The sequence below is a fragment of the Procambarus clarkii genome, chromosome 60 (assembly GCF_040958095.1).
Source record: "Procambarus clarkii isolate CNS0578487 chromosome 60, FALCON_Pclarkii_2.0, whole genome shotgun sequence".
In the NCBI taxonomy this organism is placed as follows: domain Eukaryota; kingdom Metazoa; phylum Arthropoda; class Malacostraca; order Decapoda; family Cambaridae; genus Procambarus; species Procambarus clarkii.
The window spans coordinates 9,891,165-9,915,501 of NC_091209.1; the positions used below are offsets into that span (position 1 = coordinate 9,891,165).

Below are 24,337 nucleotides of genomic sequence, written 5' to 3' on the forward strand. Positions count from 1 at the left end.
TATATATATATATATATATATATATATATATATATATATATATATATATATATATATACATATATATATATATATATATATATATATATATATATATATATATATATATATATATATACATATATATATATATATATATATATATATATGTACAAGCCGGTCTCCAGCCATATATATATATATATATATATATATATATATATATATATATATATATATATATATATATATATATATATATTATATATATAATATATATAATATACTAATAATTGTGTAACTAGCGTCAAAAGATTGTAACCTGCTTAGCAAAATGAACTATGTGATTCAGTTCCTGGACCGATTATGTGCCTCTGTAACCCTTTCCACCACCGCCCACGGGATGGGTATGGGGTGCATAATAAATAAAGACAAGCAAAGCCCCCACAGGTGAAGCAAGGCGACAGTACCCTCCGTGGAGCGTACCGTATGAGAGGGTGTTGATACACACGCACGAACGTTCTCGAACACCAGGGTTCGGATTCACGAAGCATTTACGCAAGTACTTACGAACGTGAACATCTTTCCTCAATCTTTGACGGCTTTGGTTACATTTATTAAACAGTTTACAAGCATGAAAACTTCCAAATCAACTGTTGTTATTGTTATAAACAGCCTCCTGGTGCTTCGGAGTTCATTAACTGTTTAATAATTGTAAACTAAGCCACCAAAGATTGAGAAAAGATGTACACGTTTGTAGGTGCTTGTGTAACTGCTTCCTGAATCTGACCCCAGGATACCAGCGCACACTCCACACTTATACAGATACATACACTCCACGGTTATTCACTGCACAGCTATTCACTCCACAGCTTCATTAGCGGAGTTTTCAGCTAGAAACCATTTGATGCTGACCATGCTGTCCATCGTGTGCGTCATTCTCATACACAATATAAAGCCAAATGAATTTCAAAGGTTATACCAGGGCGCCAGTAAACAAAAACCATTGCTTATTTATTGAATTATTTTATAGTGTTGCAATGTTTTTATTGTGTACAGGCACAATGGGCGTATACATGTACTGCATTTATACTCTGCTCTGGAGAACAAAAAAGTTCATTATTTTGTTACATAACTTTGAACACAATGGCAACTCATTCACATCTCATTACACAGTGGTTCACAGCCTCACCATCTCTCACAGAAGTCATCTCTCTGATGAGATGAGTCTCTCAGTCATCATGTTAGTTCTAACGTACGTCGTAAGTCCCTCCTAACCTCCTCGTAGCGCTTGCCCAACCACTTGGGCTGGACGGTAGAGCGACGGTCTCGCTTCGTGCAGGTCGGCGTTCAATCCCCGACTGTCCAAGTGGTTGGGCACCTTCCCAACATCCCTTCCCCCCCCCCCCCGTCCTATCCCAAATCCTTATCCTGACCCCTTCCGAGTGCTATATAGTCGTAATGGCTTGGCGCTTTACCCTCCCCCTTCCTCAAAGGGCTCTCTGCGTCAGTGATTACAACAAGTAACAAGCGTCTAATTTCAAGTGCTACTGGCAGACTAGGAACCTAGATCACCTCGTTTAACCTTCACAGGCCGTTGTTCAGTAGTCACAATTTCCGTCCAAATTGATGTCTTAATTCTTGGAACGCAATTTAATTCTGACTTCGAAAGCGTTCTTTCTTGTATGCAACACGTGCTGGGAGGACTCAACAACGGGGGAAATCTCCATAACACACATACACACACACACACACACACACACACACACACACACACACACACACACACACACACACACACACACACACACACACACACTGTGCCGAAGTTCAGGTGTTGTGTTAATTGTCTCTTCAGAGGTTGCATGGCTTTTCACTTTCCTTCTTATGAGCCATGCAACCTCTGAAGAGACAACTAACACAACACCTATACCCCCTATTAGACTATTTTACAGGAACTTCTTTTCCACAGCTCATAAAACGGAGGAAAGGGTCCTGAAAGATATTGTTAATAGAAACGTTATCCCTACAGACAAAAATCAGAGGATACAACTGACGATTTACTATAAAACCAGAAAAACGGCCAGCCTACTCATGAGAAACTCTCCAGACACAAAACAGAACGCTTTAAAAGAGACTAACGTCGTCTATGCCTTCAAATGCCCTCTTGGGGACTGTAAGCTCCAAAAAACCCAGTATATAGGCAAGACAACAACATCTCTTTCTAGGCGTTTAACGATGCATAAGCAACAGGGCTCCATTAAGGAACATATAATCTCTTCCCACAACCAAACCATCGCCAGAGAAATCCTAGCAAACAACACAGAAATCATCGATAGATACAGCGATAGCAGGCGGCTTGACGTTTGCGAGGCACTACACATCAAGAAGTCAACACCAGCAATCAACAGCCAATTATTGCACAACTATATTCTACCCACCTCAAGACTCCGCTCCAATATAGAAGCATCAAGAAATATGGACCAATAGGCTTTCTACAAACACTTCTATTCAATACCCATTGTTTGTGTTCTGTCTTGTGTTGATACTTTTAATACCCTATTAATATCCCCTCTTGTTCTGTCTTGTGTTAATGCCACATCACCCCTCCCACCTCACTCAAATGTAGATATAAAATCTGAGATACGTAAGTTCTATTCAGTTGTGTATTTGTGAACTAAAGTCTTTGAAAATGTAATAAGTTTTACGAAACGCGCCCGTGTCGCGTCAGACTAGAAATAAAAATGAATTTTGGAGAATTAATTTTTGATTTACCTCCAACAGTGAAGCGTAATGTACGAAAGATTGAGAAAATTCGTGTTAGAATTATTAATCTTACTTTTTCGGTCATATTTAATAATATATGTCTACAGGAAAGACTGCTACCAAAATATACTAATATATATATATATATATATATATATATATATATATATATATATATATATATATATATATATATATATATATATATATATGTTGTTAAATATGACCGAAAAAGTAAGATTAATAATTCTAACACGAATTTTCTCAATATTTCTTATGTTTCTTTTTACTGTCGATGGTAAACATGTAAACATTCTTATGTATCTTGTGCTTTCAGCCTGAAGTCTCCAAAGGAATTTGTTGACTTACTGCGGGGAACACGGGCCACAGGGATAAGAGCCTCGTTGGACGTAGAATCACTGTTTACCAACGTACCTGTGGATGAAACAATCGGGATGATAGCGGACAGAATGTATCGTGATCCGGCCTGTACTCCTCTTGACATGCCAGAAAACATTCTAAGGAAACTACTCCAAGCTTGTACTAAAGAGGCACCCTTCTTGAGCCCGGATGGACACATGTATAAGCAAGTAGATGGGGTCGCCATGGGTTCTCCCCTAGGTGTCTTGTTTGCGAACTTATTCATGGGTACCATGGAACAGAAGATCTTAGTTGACATGAACTTGAAACTTGCCATATACTGTAGGTATGTTGACGACATTTTTACACAGGTACCTGATGTCAGACATCTGCAGGAGCTGAAGGAGGCATTCGAGCGGAATTCTCTTTTGAGTTTCACTTACGAGATGGAGAAGGATGGGAAGCTGCCCTTTCTAGATGTAACAGTCATGGAAAGGAGCGGAGTTTTCCACACTGCAGTCTACACTAAGGAAATAAACATAGGAATGTGCCTCAATGCCAACAGTGACTGCCCAGACAGGTACAAGAGGAGTGTTGTTAACGCTTATGTCGACCGTGCTCTCAGCCACAGCTCAGGATGAAAGCAAGTCGATGAAGAACTCTGTAGGGTAAGGCAGGTCCTAGTCAACAACGGCTTCTCCAATGGTTTCGTTGAAGACATTATAAAAAGGAAAGTAAAACGCCATGCAACTTCTGAAGAGTCAACTAACACAACACTTGTACCCCCTATTAGACTATTTTACAGGAACTTCTTTTCCACAGCTCATAAAACGGAGGAAAGGGTCCTGAAAGATATTGTTGATAGGAACGTTATCCCTACAGACAAAAATCAGAAGATACAATTGACGATCTACTATAAAACCAAAAAAACGGCCAGCCTACTCATGAAAAACTCTCCAGACACAAAGCAGAACGCCTTAAAGGAGACCAACGTCGTCTATGCCTTCAAATGCCCACTTGGGGACTGTAAGCCCCAAAGAACTCAGTATATAGGCAAGACAACAACATCTCTTTCCAGGCGATTAACAATGCATAAGCAACAGGGCTCCATTAAGGAACATATAATCTCTTCCCACAACCAAACCATCGCCAGAGAAATCCTAGCAAACAACACAGAAATCATCGATAGATACAGCGATAGCAGGCGGCTCGACATCAGCGAGGCACTACACATCAAAAAATCAACACCAGCAATCAACAGCCAATTAATGCACAACTATATTCTACCCACTTCAAGACTCCGCTCCAATATAGAAGCATCAAGAAATATGGGCCAATAAAAATAGGCCTTCTGCAGTTACCCACCTTTAATACACATTGTTTCGTGTTCTGCCTTGTGTAAAAAGTTTATTTTCACCTCATCCAAAACTATTGTAACATGTCACCTCACTCAAATGTAGGTATAAAAAACTCGAAGATGTTTAAGCTCTATTCAGTTAAAGTTGTGTGTGTGTGTGTGTAAACTAAAGTCTTTGAAAATGTAATAAGTTTTACGAAACGCGCTCAAGTGTCGCGTCAGACTAGAAATAAAAATGAATTTTGGAGAATTGATTTTTGAATTACCATCAACAGTGAATAGAAACGTAAGAAAGATCGAGAAAATTCGTGTTAGAATTATTAATCTTACTTTTTCGGTCATATTTAATAATATATGTCTACAGGAAAGACTGCTACCAATATATATATATATATATATATATATATATACATATATATATATATATATATATATATATATATATATATATATATATATATATATATATATATCGTGCAAAAGGCTTATAGTCAAATACATAAATATAAAACTAAACACATACTATATTTATTACACTGTAACTTGGGTGGAGAGGATGATGGAGATCACAAAATATACAATAGGCTTAGTGCTCTTGGCGTAAACATGGGAGGTAATCCTTGGCAGGACAAAAGATCTTTGTATAACCTTTTTTGGAAAGCTTATTTTTGTTTCTTATTGAATCAAATTTACACTCGCAGAATAATAAAGATTTTTAAAAAAGAGAAAGAGAGGGAGAGAGAGAGAGAGAGAGAGAGAGAGAGAGAGAGAGAGAGAGAGAGAGAGAGAGAGAGAGAGAGAGAGAGAGAGAGAGAGAGAGAGAGAGAGAGAGAGAGAGAGAGAGAGCGAGAGTATGAGTACGGTCGGTAGGAGCAGCAACAAGTCAGCAGTCCCTGCCAGGACATATTCATCAACAAAGCTCAAATGCTCGTTCACACACACGCCAAACCCCGTGATTATGAATGAAAAATAGTTTCCACAGGGACTCACAACTGATCACGTTCGAACATTTCTCGAACAGTGCTTCGCTGGCGACCTCTGTTCGAATCGCTACGCTGTAAATACCAGCCCGTCCTCCAAACAAAGATCCAAAAGTGATTCCATGCACCCGCCAAACCCCAGCTGTTTATGAATGAAAAGCGGCTTACACACGACTCACAACTGCTGACGTTCGAACACTTCCGGAACAAGTGCTTCACTGACGAATTTTGTTCGAATCACAACGCTATAAATGCTTCACCCACGTACTACAAATACAAATAATCGCCAACAGAACCTAAACACCTAACCTAACCTATCCTATGCCTATATATACACAATATGCTAATATATTATAATATTAATTTATACTTGAGAAAATTCCCGTTTTGAATAAACAGCATGTTAAAATTTATGAATGGGTCTGTGGGGTTGACCGCTGAATGTAATGGACTTGAGTCGAGGACGGGTTGAAATACTTCATGAAACCACTTAAAATGCAAATAATCACCAACGGAACCTTAAAAACCTAACCTAACCTATTCCTAACTATACATATAACTTTAATATAAAGTAATATTAATTTATTTGAGAACAAATTTATTTTTAATTCACAATAAGTAAAAATTGATGAATGCGTCTTAATTGGAAGATGGCCGCTGCTTTAACGATCCTGGCTTAAGGTCGAGTTATTCCTTTTCCATCGTGTACCTGTTCGCTTAGCAAGAAATAGGTACCTGGGTGTTGGACAGTTTTAGGGGCTGCATCCTGCAGACGGTTGGTAGTTGGTCTAATATTTAAACACACACACACACACACACACACACACACACACACACACACACACACACACACACACACACGCACACACACACACACACACACACACACACACACACACACACACACACACACACACACAATGGGAATAAGTGATCATAGTGTATTGAGCTTTGAGTACCTGGTTGAGCTAGGAATTATCTCCCCAAAATAAGAACTGGGAAACAAAGGGCTGGCGTACCGAAAGGGAAACTATGAGATGAATAAATTCCTAAGGGGTATACCATGGGACACAGAACTCAGAACCAAGTCCGTACAAGACATGATGGACTATGTCACCCAAAAGTGTCAGGAGGCTGTAAGCAGATTTGTCCCAGCCCGACAGGAAAAACAGAGAAGCAAAGGAAGAATCCGTGGTTTAATAGGAAATATATGAAAGCAAAGGAGCTGAACAAAAGGGCATGGAGGAACTTCCGTAATAACAGAACACCAGAAAGTAGAGAGAGATACCAGAGAACCAGGAACGAGTATGTTAGTGTGAGAAGAGCAGCTGAGAAAAGGTATGAAAATGATATAGCTAATAAAGTCAAGACCGAACCAAAGCTACTACAGTCACATCAGGAGGAAGACAACAGTGAAGGAACAGGTGATGAAACTTAGGGTGGGCGAGGACAGGTACACAGAGAATGACAAAGAGGTGTGTGAAGAACTCAACGAAAGGTTCCAGGAGGTCTTTACAATAGAACAGGGAGATGTCGCAGCGCTAGGAGAGGTGGCAGCAAACCAGGCGACCTTGGAAGGGTTCGAAATTACAAAAGATGAGGTCAAGAGGCATCTATTGGAGCTGGACGTGAGAAAGGCTGTTGGGCCGGACGGAATCTCACCATGGGTATTAAAAGAGTGTGCAGAAGCACTTTGTTTGCCACTCTCCATAGTGTACAGTAGGTCACTGGAAACGGGAGACCTACCAGAAATATGGAAGACGGCTAATGTAGTCCCAATATACAAAGAGGGCGACAGACAAGAGAAACTGAACTACAAGCCAGTGTCCTTGACTTGTATACCATGCAAGGTGAAGGAGAAGATTGTGAGAAAAACCTAGTAACACATCTGGAGAGAAGGGACTTCGTGACACCCCATCAACATGGGTTCAAGGAGGGTAAATCTTGCCTTACAGGCTTAATAGAATTTTACGATCAGGTGACAAAGATTAAGCAAGAATGAGAAGGATGGGCGGACTGCATTTTTTTGGACTGTCGGAAAGCCTTTGACACAGTACCCCATAAAAGGCTGATGCATAAGCTGGAGAAACAGGCAGGAGTAACTGGTAGGGCGCTCCAGTGGATAAGGGAATACCTAAGCAATAGGAAGCAGAGAGTTATAGTGAGGGGTGAGACCTCAGAATGGCGTGAAGTCACCAGTGGAGTCCCACAGGGCTCTGTACTCCGACCTATCCTGTTTCTGATATATGTAAATGATCTCCCAGAGGGTATAGACTCATTCCTCTCAATGTTTGCTGACGACGCCAAAATTATGAGAAGGATTAAGACAGAGGACAGCTTAAAGCTTCAAAAAGACCTGGACAAGCTGCAGGAATGGTCGAGCAAATGGTTGTTAGAGTTTAACCCAAGCAAATGTAATGTAATGAAGATAGGTGTAGGGAGCAGGAGACCAGATACAAGGTATCATTTGGGAGATGAACAACTTCAAGAGTCAGAGAGAGAGAAAGACCTGGGGGTCGATATCACGCCAGACCTGTCCCCTGAAGCTCATATCAGGAGGATAACATCAGCGGCATATGCCAGGTTGACTAACATAAGAACGACCTTCAGAAACTCGTGTAAGGAATCTTTCAGAACATTATATACCAAATATGTCAGACCAATCCTGGAGTATGCGGCTCCAGCATGGAGTCCATATCTAGTCAAGCATAAGACTAAACTGGAAAAGGTTCAAAGGTTTGCCACCAGACTTGTACCCGAACTGAGAGGTATGAGCTACGAGGAGAGACTACGGGAATTAAACCTCACGTCACTGGGAGACAGATGAGTTAGAAGGGGACATGATCACCACATACAAGATTCTCAGAGGAATTGATAGGGTAGATAAAGACAGACTTTTTAACACAAGGGTCACACGCACTAGGGGACACAGGTGGAAATTGAGTGTCCAAATGAGCTATAGAGACGTTAGAAAGAATTTTTTCAGTGTCAGAGTGGTTGACAAATGGAATGCATTAGGAAGTGATGTGGTGGAGGCTGACTCCATACACAGTTTCAAGTGTAGATATGATAGAGCCCAGTAGGCTCAGGAACCTGTACATTAGTTGATTGACCGTTGCGAGGCGGGACCAAAGAGCCAGAGCTCAACCCCCGCAAGTACAATTAGGTAAGTACACACACACGCACACACAGGAGCAGAAGCACTGTGCCTGCCACTCTCCAGTGTACAACAAATCACTGGTAACAGGTGAACTGCCAAAAATTTGGAAGCTGGCTAACGTAGTCCCGATATACAAGAAGGGTGATAGACAGGAGGCACTGAACTACAGGCCAGTGTCCATAACCTGTATACCATGCAAGTTGATGGAGAAAATCGTGCGAAAAAAGCTTGTGGAACATCTGGAGCGAAAGAACTTTGTAACACAGCATCAACATGGGTTCAGGGATGGTAAGCCCTGCCTCACAGGATTAACTGAACTCTACGACCAGACAACAAAAATCAGGCAAGAAAGAGAGGGGTGGGCAGACTGCATATTTTTGGATTGCCAGAAAGCCTTTGACACAGTACCACGTAGGAACCTAGTGCACAAGCTGGAGATGCAGGTAGGAGTGAAAGGGAAGGTACTCCATTGGATAAGGGAGTACCTAAGCAACAGAACACAGCGAGTCACTGTGAGGAGCGAGGTCTCAGATTGGCGAGACGTCACCAGTGGAGTCCCGCAGGGGTCAGTCCTTGGATTGATATTGCTTTTGATATATGTAAATGATCTCCCAGAGGGAAGACTCGTTCCTCTCATTGTTTGCTGATGATGCAAAAAATATGAAGAGAATTGAAACTGAGGATGATAGTAGGAGGCTATAAGATGACCTAGACAATGTAATGATCCAACAAATGGCTATTAAAGTTCAACCCGAGTAAATGTAAGGTCATGAAACGGGGCAGTGGAAACAGGAGGTCAGACACAGGATACCTAATGGGAGATGAAGTCCTTCATGAAACGGAAAGAGAGAAAGATCTAGGAGTTGATATCACGCCAAACCTGTCTCCTGAAGCCCACATAAAAGAATAACATTTGCGGCATATGCGAGACTGGCTAACATCAGAACAGCCTTCAGGAACCTGTGCAAGGAATCATTCAGAATCTTGTACACCACATATGTAAGACCAATCCTGGAGTATGCGGCCTCAGCATGGAGCCCGTACCTTGTCAAGCACAAGACGAAGCTGGAAAAAGTTTAGAAGTATGCCACTAGGCTAGTCCCAGAACTAAGAGGCATGAGTTAAGAGGAGTGGCTGTGTGGAATGCACCTCACGACGCTATAAGTCGGGAGAGCTCTGGGAGACATGATCACTACCTACAAAATTCTAAGAGGAATCGACAGGGTAGATATAGATAAATTGTTAACAATGGTGGGACGAGAACAAGTGGACAAAGTTGGAAACTGAGTACCCAAATGAGCCACAGAGACAGTGGGAAGAACTTTTTCAGTGTCGGAGTAGTTGTCAGGTGGAATGCACTAGTCAGTGATGTGGCGGAGGCTGACTCCATACACAGTTTCAAATGTAGATATGATAGAGCCCAGTAGGCTCAGGAACCTGTATACCAGTTGATTGACGGGACTAAAGAGCAAGAGCTCAACCCCCGCAAGCACAACTAGTTGAGTACACACACACACACTCAATTCAAATACAAAATTCATCAATAAAATCAAATCAATATAAATGAAAATAAATAAATCAATAAAAGTAAGCCTGTGGCCTGCAAATTAATCCCAGTAGGGAATACCTCTTGAATAACCAGCCAACTACTCTTGTTCAATCATTAACTGTTTCCTGATGAGCGTCTAATCTACTGGCAGGTTAATTAGTAGGTGAACAATGGTGTCTTTTGTCAAGGGTTTTGTATCAGACGGCACAAGACAATGGCTCATCTCATTAGTGTCTCAGCACCCAGACAATACCACAACACAGTAAACATATATTGAGGATCTGGCAACTCTTATAGACTCTTTAATACTTGGACTGTTTGTTTTTTAAATAGCCTCTCTCTGCCTCTGTCTCTCTCTCTGTCTCTGTCTCTGTCTCTGTCTCTCTCTCTCTCTTTCTCTCATTTTCTCTGTCTGTCTGTCTCTCTCTCTCTGGATAATATTTAAAGCACATATCTCGTCATATGCACAGGTCCATGACGTCACCGATTCAATAATCAATGACGTCACCGAGTCATATGTTCATCCAATATGACGTCATCAATCAGCAACGTTCAACTCTACTTCATGACGTCACACCTTCTAGTGTATATTTGAGAAAGAAGCACAAGAGTGTTCTTGACACTGTACACACAAGAACATTATCACAACCACTAAAGAACATAACAAACCGCAGACGTTGGGCATATTCTTGTATATTGGCCCAACCTGTCCTCCGGCAACCCGTTCTCGCACTTTCTTACAGTCAATATTGACTTATTAAATACGTGCATATGTGACATATTAAACATGCTAGTTTACCTTGAAAAGCTTCATAGAAAACACCGACCTTACCTAACCTTCTTAGTATGTTAAGATAAGCATCTTATTGCTTCGTTATTACAATTATTACTTAACCTATACCTATAATAGGTTAAGTATTACTTAACCTATACCTATAATAGGTACAATTATTACTTAACCTATACCTATAATAGGTTAAGTAATAATTGTAATTACGAAGCAATAAGATGCTTATCTTAACATACTAAGAAGGTTAGGTAAGGTCGGTGTTTTCTATGAAGCTTTTCAAGGTAAACTAGTATGTTTAGTATGTCACATATGCACGTATTTAATAAATCAATATTGACTATACGAAAGTGCGAGAACGGGTTGTGGTGTAGTACCTAGGTAATCAAATACCTAGGTGGCAAGGTGTTGAAGTAGGTAGGTTGCAGTAGGGACTCTAGGGGGGGGGAGGACTCTAGAATAGTTAACCAAGGGCGGGATAGTGGACAAAAGAGGGCCATTTCTCCCGTCCTTGTTACAGATAGTTGATTGACGGTTGAGAGGCGGGAGCAAAGAGACAAAGCTCAACCCCCGCAATCACAACTAGGGGAATACAACTAGGTGAGTACACAATACAGGTTGTCAGGGCAGGCGGCAGTCTTCCCCATCTCCGGTGACCCGATATTGGCGCCGCCGCCGCCCGATGCCTCTAACTTTCTTCCGCTCAACCCGACCCGATACTGAGCCACACCCGACCCGGTACTGAGCCACACCCGACCCGGTACTGAGCCACACCCGACCCGGTACTGAGCCACACCCGACCCGGTACTGAGCCACACCCGACCCGGTACTGAGCCACACCCGACCCGGTACTGAGCCACACTCGACCCGGTACTGAGCCACACCCGACCCGGTACTGAGCCACACCCGACCCGGTACTGAGCCACACCCGACCCGATACTGAGCCACACCCGACCCGGTACTGAGCCACACCCGACCCGGTACTGAGCCACACCCGACCCGGTACTGAGCCACACTCGACCCGGTACTGAGCCACACCCGACCCGGTACTGAGCCACACCCGACCCGGTACTGAGCCACACCCGACCCGGTACTGAGCCACACCCGACCCGGTACTGAGCCACACCCGACCCTTTACTGAGCCACACCCGACCCGGTACTGAGCCACACTCGACCCGGTACTGAGCCACACTCGACCCGGTACTGAGCCACACCCGACCCGGTACTGAGCCACACCCGACCCGGTAGAGCCACACACGACCCGGTAGAGCCACACCCGACCCGGTAGAGCCACACCCGACCCGGTAGAGCCACACCCGACCCGGTAGAGCCACACCCGACCCGGTAGAGCCACACACGACCCGGTAGAGCCACACACGACCCGGTAGAGCCACACCCGACCCGGTAGAGCCACACCCGACTGTAGCTGCTCCTAAAATCAATCGATATTTGTTATTTATTCTTCTTTTCTTTGCTGATGTTGAGCAATATTATTTTCCTGAAGCAACATGTGAGGGACGCAACATGTGAGGGACGCAACATGTGAAGGATGCAACATGTGAGGGGACGCAACATGTGAGGGGGACGCAACATGTGAGGGACGCAACATGTGAGGGACGCAACATGTGAAGGATGCAACATGTGAGGGGACGCAACATGTGAGGGGGACGCAACATGTGAGGGACGCAACATGTGAGGGACGCAACATGTGAGGGACGCAACATGTGAGGGACGCAACATGTGAGGGACGCAACATGTGAGGGACGCAACATGTGAGGGACGCAACATGTGAGGGACGCACGGAGCAACACCACAGGAGCAGGGACAAGTGTTGTAGTCTTGGAATACATACTGACAATAATGGCCACACACAAACCCTCAAGAAAGACAATATGCAGCTAACATCACAGAAAAGGAAATACGAGAAAGTGAGAGAATTCCTGGAGGGAATAGTATAGGGAAGCAAAGTGAGGATAACCAACACGAAGAAGACATGATAGACTGAGTAGCGACCAAAACAAAGCTGAATGAAGGTTATACCACCAGGAGGCCTGGTCGACGACCGGGCCGCGGGGACGCTAAGCCCCGGAAGCACCTCAAGGTAACCTCAAGGTAACCACTGAGGGAGATAAAAGGAAATCAAGAGGAGAATTAGCCCATGTTTCAACAGGCGGTGTCTGGAGGCAAAGAGAAGGACAATAGCATGAAAAACATAGAGAGCACAGTAAAGGACGGTATACAGACACAGCTTGAAGAGTAGATGTATATACCATAAACTACTACAACGTACAGAGAAATAAATATATCAAATATTTAATAGCTACGAGATGGGGCCCTAAGGCAGGAGCTCCTAGGAAGAGAGAGTCAAACACAACAGTTGTCGCACACCAACATGCCTCAAACACCAGCAGCCATTTGTCACCTGTGAGTCCCAGTGTTGATAGTCTCTGTCACGCAGCCCACCGGGGCGTCCACAGTGTCGGGGAGCCCTTGTGGGTCAGGGGTGAGACCCTTGTGGGTCAGGGGTAAGACTCTTGACCCACCAGGAGCTCACCTCCCTTGGGTGGGGCGGCCTTTGGGGTCTTCCAGGGGGAGGAAGACTTAAAACTTGTGTCTGCCACAGATCCCATCACACCTGGATACCATTTTCAAACGTCACAAGCATCGACCATTCAAATTGCCTCGTTAAGGAAAAGATTAGTGTCAACTGCAGATACCTCACTCTCTCTATTCAACTTAGTCAGACACTTGGTGAGTGGACGTTAAGGTGACTTATTTCATGGTTCCCAAACTTAGATGTTGTGTGATTATCAGGAGGCAGTCAGTTGTAGTGTCCTCACTGTCTTGTGTGGTGACGCATCTTGTTTATTAATCTGCAGTTCGATATAATGAATTAAGACACTCATCATGAATTTATTGTTTAAAAATATCTTTGATTAAGTTACTTTTAATCTGATTTTAATTGTGTTTCTAGATCTTGGGTTTTCAGATATAATATGCAAACTAGAGTGTAGAGTAGTCTTGAGATTACTGACCTAAAGAATCTTGCATGGAACAATATACGTATTGTATGTATTGTATTGTACTACCTCGTTCTTTAAATCTAACAGAATGTTTGTACTGTAACGCTGCAACTATGTATCTATACCTATAATTGGATAAGTAATAATTGTAATTACGAAGCAATAAGATGCTTATCTTAACATACTAAGAAAGTTAGGTAAGGTCGGTGTTTTCTTTGAAGCTTTTCAAGGTAAACTAAAATATTCACAATAAATTAGTATGTCACATATGCACTTATTTAATAAGTCAATATTGACTGTAAGAAAGTGCGAGAACGGGTTGCGTCAGTAGGAACATTGCATATCAGGTCGAAGGAGATGGTGGGATGATATCGACGTTAACTATTAAGGTATTGTGACTTGTGACAGTGGAAAGGTATATAAAGAGTATTATAAGAGTATTATCCTGCACCACCTTGTGCCGACAAGGGTGTTATGAGGAGATATAGACGCTCCGGCAAGACAACTTGGCGAGTCACGGGTTAGAGGCGCCTGCGTGTGACTTCAGGCACAGGTAAAGCCACAATTGACCTAAACTACATTCCTGAATCAACGTGTAAAAGCAAAAGAAAATGGCCAAATACAAAATATATGAACAAGAACAAACAAATCTTATATGGCCTTGTACACCCTGCCCTACACCCTCTGTGCCTCAGCCTATATCCTGGTTATGACTTTGGACTATATAATGTAATTATTAGAAACGTATAAATTAAAGAAATTACTTCAAATTTAGAAGGACTAAGAAATGGCCAGAGACCTGAAAGCTGCAGCATTAAAAGCTATGATAACTTTTGTAATAACAGTTATTTGTATGGTCAGCACAGTAACCGGACCAGGCAATGTGATGTGATGATTGCGGTAATTCGCCTTGGTTATAGACACATCTGGCAGGTTAGTGAGGCTGAACCACTACCAGAATATTCAGATTGTAAACTCTGTGACAAACCTTTAATGCATTTACTAGAACACTATATTGTTGAATGTGAAACCGTACAAGATTTTTGACCTGCTGGCCTATTACTCACCTAGTTGTACTCACCTAGTTGTGCTTGCGGGGGTTGAGCTTTGGCTCTTTGGTCCTGCCTCTAAACTGTCAATCAACTGGTGTACAGATTCCTGAGCCTACTGGACTCTTATCATATCAACATTTGAAACTGTGTATGGAGTCAGCCTCCACCACATCACTGCCTAATGCATTCCATTTACTAACTACTCTGACACTGAAAAAGTTGTTTCTGATGTCTCTGTGGCTCATTTGGGTACTCAGCTTCCACCTGTGTCCCCTTGTTCGTGTTCCGCCCATGCTAAAGAGTTTGTCTTTGTCCACCCTATCAATTCCCCTGAGAATTTTGTAGGTGGTTATCATGTCTCCCTTACTCTTCTGTCTTCTATGGATGTGAGGTTCAGCTCCTTTAGCCTTTCCTCGTAGCTAATACCTCTCAGTTCCGGGACAAGTCTGGTGGCATACCGCTAGATCTTCTCTAACTTTGTGTTGTGTTTAACTAGGTATGGACTCCAAGCTGGAGCTGCATATTCCAGGATTGGTCTGACATAAGTGGTATACAGGGTCCTGAACGATTCCTTACACAAGTTTGAAAGGCATTTCTTATATTGGCCAGTCTAGCATATGTCGCTGATGATATCCTTTTGATTTAGGCCTCTGGGGACGGGTTCGGTGTGATATCAACCCCCAGATCTTTCTCTCTATTTGACTCTTGCAGGGTTTCACCTCCCAGATGGTACCTTGTGTTCAGCCTCCTGCTCCCTTCGCCTAATTTCATCACCTTACACTTTCCTGAGTTGAACTTTAGCAGACATGTTCTAGACCATTCCTCCAGTTTGTCCAGGTCGTCCTGTAGTCTCTGTCTATCATCATCTGTCTTGATTCTTCTCATAATTTTTGTATCATTAGCAAACATTGAGAGGAATGAGTCTATACCCTCTGGAAGATCGTTTACATTTATTAGAAACAGGATGGGTTCAAGTACAGAGCCCTGTGGGACTCCGCTGGTGACATCTCGCCACTCTGATGCCTCCACCCTCACAGTTACTCGCTGCTTCCTGTTGCTTAGATACTCCATTATCCACTGGAGCACCTTCCCTTTTACTCCTGGTTGTTGCTCTAACCTTCGTAACAGCCTTTTATAGGGTACTGTGTCAAAAGCTTACTGACAGTCCAAGAAAATGCAGTTTGCCCACCCTTCTCTTTCCTGCCTAATTTTTGTTGCGTGGTCATAGAATTCTATTAACCCTATGAGGCACGATTTACCATCTCTGAACCCATTTATAATCTCTGAACCCATGTTGGTGGTGTTACAAAGCTCTTTCCCTCCAGATGCTCTACGAGCCTTTTCCTCACGATCTTCTCCATCACCTTGCATGGTATACAAGTTAGGGAAACTGACCAGTAGTTCAGTGCCTCTTGCCTGTCACCCTTTTTGTACATTAGGACTACATTAGCTGTTTTCCAGCTTTCTGGAAGGTCTCCTGTTTCCAGTGACCTGTTATACACCATAGAGAGTGGCACACTTAGTGCTTCTGCACCTTTCTTTCGTATCCACAGTGAGATTCCGTCAGGCTCAACAGCTTTTGTCACATTCAGCGCCATCAGATTCCTTTTGACCTCATCACTGGTGAGGTCAAAATCCTCCAAGGTTGCTTGGTTTGCCTCCTCCTCATTTAGCGCAGGGGCTTCTCCTTGAACTATTGTGAAGACCTCCTTGAACCTCTTGTTGAGTTCTTCACACACCTCCTTGTCATTCTCTGTGTATCTATTCTCCCCTTTTCTCAGTTTCATCACTTGTTCCTTCACTGCTGTTTTCCTCCTGATGTGGCTGTGGAGCAGCTTTGGTTGAGTCTTGGCTTTACTCGCGATGTCATTTTCAAACAGTCTCTCTGCTTCCCTCCTCACTCTGATGTACTCATTCCTTGCCCTCTGGTATCTCTCCCTGCTCTCCGGTGTTCTGATATTCCTGTAGTTTCTCCATGTTCGTTTACTCAATTGCTTCGCTACCTTACATTCCTGATTGAACCATGGATTCTTCTGTTGCTTTTCGCTTTTCTCCTTTTGGACTGGGATCAAAAGACCTTTCTTTGAGGAAGAAAGACCAAAAGACCAAAAGACCTTTGTACCTTTTCGCACAGCCTCCCAAATTGCTCAACCAGCCTTCCTTTCCTCCTCCCACGCATCGCACGACTTCGTCAGAGATATCTTACCTGCAACCCTGAGAGATTCAGCAGGAATACACGATCCTACTTTCACTGAATGCTCATGCAGCCCCAGCAACCATTATAGAGCCAACAAAACAACACAAACAGTCCGGCTGGGACCACCCTCTAGTGGAAAAAGTAGCTGATGCCATGCTCAGCGCCGCAACATCAGACAAGGAGAAAGCCCGCCTCAGAGCAGTGCCTGCCCCCCATGCAGGAGACTTCCTCCTGGCAGTACCCATGTCAACAAATGGCACGCGTCTAGATCCAGAATCCCTTCGTGTAGCAGTGGCCCTCCACCTTGGTGCCCCAATTCACACTGAATACAAGTGTATTTGCAACAGGGTGGAAGCAGACCAATACGGACTGCATGGGTTGCATTGCGGAAGCACAAAGGGCTGGCATGCAAGACACAACGAGGTCAATGACATCATCAAGAGAAGCCTCGTCTCAGCTGGGTGCCCAGCGGAAAGAGAACCTCGCATCCTAGGGGTCCAAAACCCGGATTTCCCCGCACTTCGCCCTGATGGCATCACCATATACTCATGGAAGGAGGGTAGACAGTTGGTGTGGGACTACACATGTGTATCCACCCTGGCTGACACCTATGTACACTTCGGAGCTGATCAAGCAGGTGGGGCGGCCAACCACAGGGAAACAGCAAACTTACTCAAGTACAGATGACTGGAAGGTCAATACCTCTTTGTTCCCATAGCGTCTGAGACGCATGGCCCCTGGGGGCAAGAGTGCCTTGGGATTTCTCAAGGAATTGGGTTCCAAGCTCATTGCCGTCACCAGAGACCCAAGGGCTTCCAGTTTTTTGTTTCAGCGCCTCAGTGTGGCGATCCAGAGGGGAAATGCTTGCTGCGTCCTCGGTTCCTGTCCAGAAGCGGAGGAGCTTCAAGAGATCCATAACCTTTAGGCATTTGTCTTGTATGTTTTGTAACCTTTAAATACACAATAAAGCAAAAAAAAAAAAAAAAAAAAAAAAAAAAAAGGAAGGGGGTGGTAGGAGAAAAGCACACAGAAACTGTATTGGAGGGGACCTACATTCCCTCCAATGCGTTATGTGTGGTTTCCTCCGAGGCTATGGGTCCCCCTTCTTCCAGCCAGAGGTGGTACTCCCTTCTTTTCTCTTATTGTACCACCAACTGTGTAACCATTTCATTGAATCTGGTGTACTGAATGACATCCTAACAATTTATCTAAAATATGCTTGTCCATTTTAAAGAATGAAGAACAATTTTATTTATATTATTTTTAAGCTGCATCACTTATGAACCCATCCCTGTCCTTGTGTGGCAGTGCACAATAGAAAGTTGGATTTACATATTCGTACATTAAAACATTGATTGTAACCATGATATATATGTGTGCTTCAGCCTACAGTTTAGACCTATTGTCTTGTGTATGACCCTCTGTCCTGTGTGACAGTGAATACCAGCATTATCCTCACTTTCATAAGACTTAATTGAAATCCTCAGATTAGGCAAAATTGTAATTCATTGTTGTCAATACAGATGTTAACAATAATAGCTGCCCCAATCCTATAATTCTATTCTCCATTCAACAGCCGCTCGCTCCGTAGTGTACAGCAGCGTGCGCCCCCAGTTTACAGTCGTGTTACAGAAATTTGTATCATTATAATAAAGATTTGTGACATAGTTTTCTGTTTGACTGGACCACATCCTACAGTTTTCTCTATCCCACCTGACGTGCATCTATAGTGTCCCTCTATACTTCCACGTATGTCTTCCCTCTGTTTACATCCCTGCTCCTTCCTGCAGACCTTCCTTATAGACCTTGCAGACCTCTCCATCAGACCTTACTGCCCTCTCTGCTCTACTATATTTCGGCACCTTACAACCCTATCACACACACACACACACACACACACACACACACACACACACACACACACACACACACACACACACACACACACACACACACACACACCTCTACCCCTGCATCTGTCACAGCCTACACATCCACCTCTACTTCTGCCTCTCTGAACTCACTCTCTCAACTTGTTTGTAGAGTTGGTTATCTTGAGGTTATCTTGAGATGATTTCGGGGCTTTTAGTATCCCCGCGGCCCGGTTCTCGACCAGGCCTACCACAGGTGGTAGTGATAGTTACGACACACTCCCTCTGAAGTGGCGGTGCCCAGACTATCTTCCCTATGGCCCACACCACTCTCGTAAAGTGACCGCCTCAGCTAAAGCCTATATCCAGCAACGACCCTGTGCACCTCTCTATATAGCCGGATACACCAGTGTGTTGACCCCCAGCTCCAAACACTTTAAGATGTTACACCACCAAACACCACATTCACTCCAAACATCTATCACCAGCGGGCTATTCATGCCCGTGCCACCTCCTGGGGTGCCTTAATCAATCAATCAACCAGTGTTGACATCCATAGGGTTGTAGCTCACCTGAACAAGCGGCGTCATCTCGGTCTTGGCGGGTAGGGAGTATCCTGTTCCTCGATGAATATCGGGAGAGGAGCTCGTCCTCGTCCTCGAGACGAGGCCCGGCCCCGCCGCCCTCGGCCTCCTGCGGCGGGGGACGCGGACCTCGCGCCGCACTCAGTTCCTGCCCCATGGGCTTGTCACGGTCTCTACGAGGGTACTGGTTGGTCTTGCTGTCCAAGTGGCGGCGCAGGGAACTGAGTCGGTACATGGCCCCCACCACTGGCTACTACCCCCCCCGACCAGTGGCTACTCCCCCCACCACTGGCTACTGCTGCAGCTGGCTACACACATACACCACAAGAGGGCGGTCAAGGAGGAGGTGCAGGGGTGGTGCAGGGGGAGGGGTGCAGCAAGTGGGTGTGGCCGGCGCTAAACGCCCCCGCTAGATGCCTTAAAGTTTCAAGGAGGTGAAACGCAGCAAAATTAGCGGCTAGTTAAACAAATCAAAAATACACACGAGGAAACTAGAGAGGTATGAGGAGAATGAGGCACGGGGAGTCAGGGTGAGGGGGGGGGGGGTGATGGGGGAGGGGGTGAGGGGTGAGGGGGGAGGGGGAGGGAGGAGGGGGGGGGGCAGGTGAAAGAGGACACAGCTACTAATACCGTGAGACAACACTGCTGGGATGGCAGAAATGAGGGCGCACGCGCGTGTGTGGGAACGTATCTGTGCGTGTGTGTACTCACCTAGTTGTGCTTGGGGGGAGTTGAGCTCTGGTTCTTTGATCCCGCCTCTCAACTGTCAATCGATTGGTATATTGATCAACTGGTGCGTGTGTGTACTCACCTAATTGTGCTTGCGGGGGTTGAGCTCTGGCTCTTTGGTGTGTGTGTGTGTGTGTGTGTGTGTGTGTGTGTGTGTGTGTGTGTGTGTGTGTGTGTGTGTGTGTGTATACGTATGTGTACAGAGAAGGCGGGTGCAGGTGGGGGGGGGGGGCGGGGGAAGGTGTTAGTGGGAGAATATTGAGGTAAAGCTGAGGGGAAGGTGTTTGGGGGAGTGGGAGGGGAGGAAGGGGGGGGGGCGGAAGGATCAGTCAACAGTTCGGTTGGAGGAGGAGGGGAAGGAGGAGAGAGGGGGGGGTACAAGCAACTTGCCCGATACTTCAATTGTAGGTCAACCAAGGATCACAAGCCTATATACCTCCTCCCCGGCAACACACCCCCACCAACACACCCCCACCAACACTCCACCAACACCACCAACCAACCCCCCCAAAAAAAAATTCTCTATCACTCCGAAATGCAGGAAATCAAATAAAAAAAACAGTCTTTAATCCAACTCTGGGGGGGGAGGGGGGGTAGTCAAGGTATATAGCTCCTTGTGTTATTATTGGCAAAGGGTTCGAACCCCGGGCGGAAACGAAGCCAGGTGAACACAAAGCAGCGGGGGAAGTGGACGCAATTTGAGAGCAATGGATAGTTATAACAAATTAACGAGGTTGTTATGCGTCAGGTGAGGTCCCACAACCTGTCACAATTACCAAATAACAAGTGAATAAATGAAGTCAATAAAGAGGAAGACGGGAGAGAAACCCACTAAGAAGATGGGCCCCAGAGGCAAGAGATACAGGTGCCTGAGTAACGATAATATATAATGAATGAGACAACCTCTGCAACCCTGATAAAGAATGAGAAAATCCCTGCAACCCAGATAAAGAATGAGACAACCCCTGCAACCCTGATAAAGAATGAGAAAATCCCTGCAACCCTGATAAAGAATGAGAAAATCCCTGCAACCCTGATAAAGAATGAGAAAACCCCTGCAACTCTGATAAAGAATGAGAAAACCCCTGCAACCCTGATAAAGAATGAGAAAACCCCTGCAACTCTGATAAAGAATGAGAAAACCCCTGCAACTCTGATAAAGAATGAGAAAACCCCTGCAACCCTGATAAAGAATGAGAAAACCCCTGCAACCCTGATAAAGAATGAGAAAACCCCTGCAACCCTGATAAAGAATGAGAAAACCCCTGCAACTCTGATAAAGAATGAGAAAACCCCTGCAACCCTGATAAAGAATGAGAAAACCCCTGCAACTCTGATAAAGAATGAGAAAACCCCTGCAACCCTGATAAAGAATGAGAAAACCCCTGCAACCCTGATAAAGAATGAGAAAACCCCTGCAACCCTGATAAAGAATGAGAAAACCCCTGCAACCCTGATAAAGAATGAGGAGAGGCGCGAGGCTACCAATCCCTCACAATAATATAGATTAAGAGTAAATATGTGTAAACAGGAAATAAATGAACGGAACAGATAATAATAATGTGAAGAATTATACAACAGAAGCCACGAGGTAACGAGACAATTAAATAAAGAAAAGAATAAAGGGCAGTAAAGAGGTAAATAAAAAATAGCATAAAATAAGAATAGAATACATACGGAGTAGATTGTTAAGTGGGCAAGTAAGCAAATAAAGGGAATAGACAGGTGGAGGACGAGGGTAGTAGACAGGGGGAGAGTAGACAGGTGGAGGACGAGGACAGGGGGAGAGTTGACAGGTGGAGGACGAGGGCAGGAGGAGAGTAGACAGGTGGAGGACGAGGGTAGTAGACAGGGGGAGAGTAGACAGGTGGAGGACGAGGGTAGTAGACAGGGGGAGAGTAGACAGGTGGAGGACGAGGGTAGTAGACAGGGGGAGAGTAGACAGGTGGAGGACGAGGGTAGTAGACAGGGGGAGAGTAGACAGGTGGAGGACGAGGACAGGAGGAGAGTAGACAGGTGGAGGACGAGGGTAGTAGACAAAAGGAGAGTAGACAGGTGAAGGAGGAGGAGAGTAGACAAGTGGAGGAGGAGAAGCAGAATAGACACAAGACCTTGCCAGGTGTAGCTCTTCCGCTTCACGTTTTCTTTAGTAATTACCTTCTGTTTTCTGGAGTAGTTTCCCCTCTACCCCCGAGCACTTGTCACACCAAGCTTGGGCTCAAACACTTTTTCCTTCAAACCACTGTAACTTAAATGACCAATTGTTTAATAAAATATAAGAAATATATCGTTCGCTTTTACTGACACACTCAATTGATTTATTAGGCTCGTGTTAATCCCTTTGTTTGGGTAATTTGATCAAGTAACATCATTTACATGTAAGAAATCAGTTTAATAAGATCTTTGATTTTATATATAAAAAAATCCTTTATTTATTTTTTTCAACTTTTTTTTCTTGACCCAGAAATGCACTTTAATTCACGTATGAAATTCTTGAAGATTTGTTTTCATTGTTTTGATTCGGCATCTTAGTCAATCTATACCTCGAGTTGATCGTCCTCGTCTCCTCAATCGCCAACAACAACAGTCTTATGTTGCTGTCTTTCTTAAAGAAACAAGTTGAGCTCTTCTCAGCTTTCAAAGACACCTTACTTCGGAATGTTTGACTTGTCTTACTTGCTTGCTTGCTTGCTTTATTCGTCACAAACCTCTCAGGGGTCCCGTGCTTGCTTGAGTTAGTCTAAGCTGGGTCCTTCCGTGTCATCCGCTGCATCCGTCATACTCTCCGTGTCACCCGCTGCATCCGTCATACTCTCCGTGTCACCCACTGCATCCGTCATACTCTCCGTGTCACCCACTGCATCCGTCATACTCTCCGTGTCATCCGCTGCATCCGTCATACTCTCCGTGTCATCCGCTGCATCCGTCATACTCTCCGTGTCATCCGCTGCATCCGTCATACTCTCCGTGTCACCCGCTGCATCCGTCATACTCTCCGTGTCATCCGCTGCATCCGTCATACTCTCCGTGTCACCCGTCACAATCTCCGTGTCACCCACTGCAACCGTCATAATGTCCGTGTCACCCACTGCATCCGTCATAATCTCCCTGTCACCCACTGCATCCGTCACAATCTCCGTGTCACCCACTGCATCTATCACAATCTCCGTGTCACCCACTGCATCCGTCACAATCTCCGTGTCACCCACTGCATCCGTCACAATCTCCGTGTCATCCACTGCATCCGTCACAATCTCCGTGTCACCCACTGCATCCGTCACAATCTCCGTGTCACCCGCTGCATCCGTCACAATCTCCGTGTCACCCGCTGCATCCGTCACAATCTCCGTGTCACCCGCTGCATCCGTCACAATCTCCGTGTCACCCGCTGCATCCGTCACAATCTCCGTGTCACCCGCTGCATCCGTCAGTTCCTACAAACAAACTTCCAACAGTTAACAGACCTCCCATTTTCTATATTCTCTAACTTTACTGGTCAATAAATGTCCCCGGATGAGTAGACAATTACTTGTGTACCGCGCAGGCGCAGATGTGCTGGATATAACTCGGGTCTACATTATATATTAATGAACCATTATATTAGACGAACCATTATATATTTATGGTTCGTCTCCAGCGCTGGTAGTGTCCTTGGTGCTCTATAATGGTATCCATTACTACAATAACACTGTCTACACTCAAAGATGTCACTTTGACTTAATTTACCCTACGAGTCTGGTTATTAATGACCCTTATAGGGCGGAGTACGCACCCAATTATATTATATATACATACATTTTCACCTATTTATAGCTAATTTTTATTGTGTGTGTATCACCGATTTGTGAGATAAAGAGGAGCCTCTCTTGAGACCTGTCCACACATCAGAGCCTCTCTTGAGACCTGTCCCACACATCAGAGCCTCTCTTGAGACCTGTCCCAC

General features: G+C 44.5%; 1 protein-coding gene across 7 annotated transcripts in view; it reads right to left on the reverse strand.

Annotated features, from left to right (window-relative positions):
* Pka-C1 (Protein kinase, cAMP-dependent, catalytic subunit 1) overlaps positions 1–24,337 on the reverse strand; it is an 894,574-nt gene that overhangs the window by 745,926 nt on the left and 124,311 nt on the right. For 5 of the 7 annotated variants that reach the window (XM_069307459.1, XM_069307458.1, XM_069307455.1 and 2 more), the window contains exon 1: positions 19,654–19,915. The exons of the other annotated variants lie outside the window; for them this stretch is intronic. In XM_069307459.1, the coding sequence (XP_069163560.1) occupies positions 19,654–19,900 (247 nt within the window). In that variant the 5' untranslated portion in view covers positions 19,901–19,915. Of the gene's footprint in view, positions 1–19,653; positions 19,916–24,337 lie in introns of those variants that run through there. 7 annotated transcript variants of the gene reach the window in all.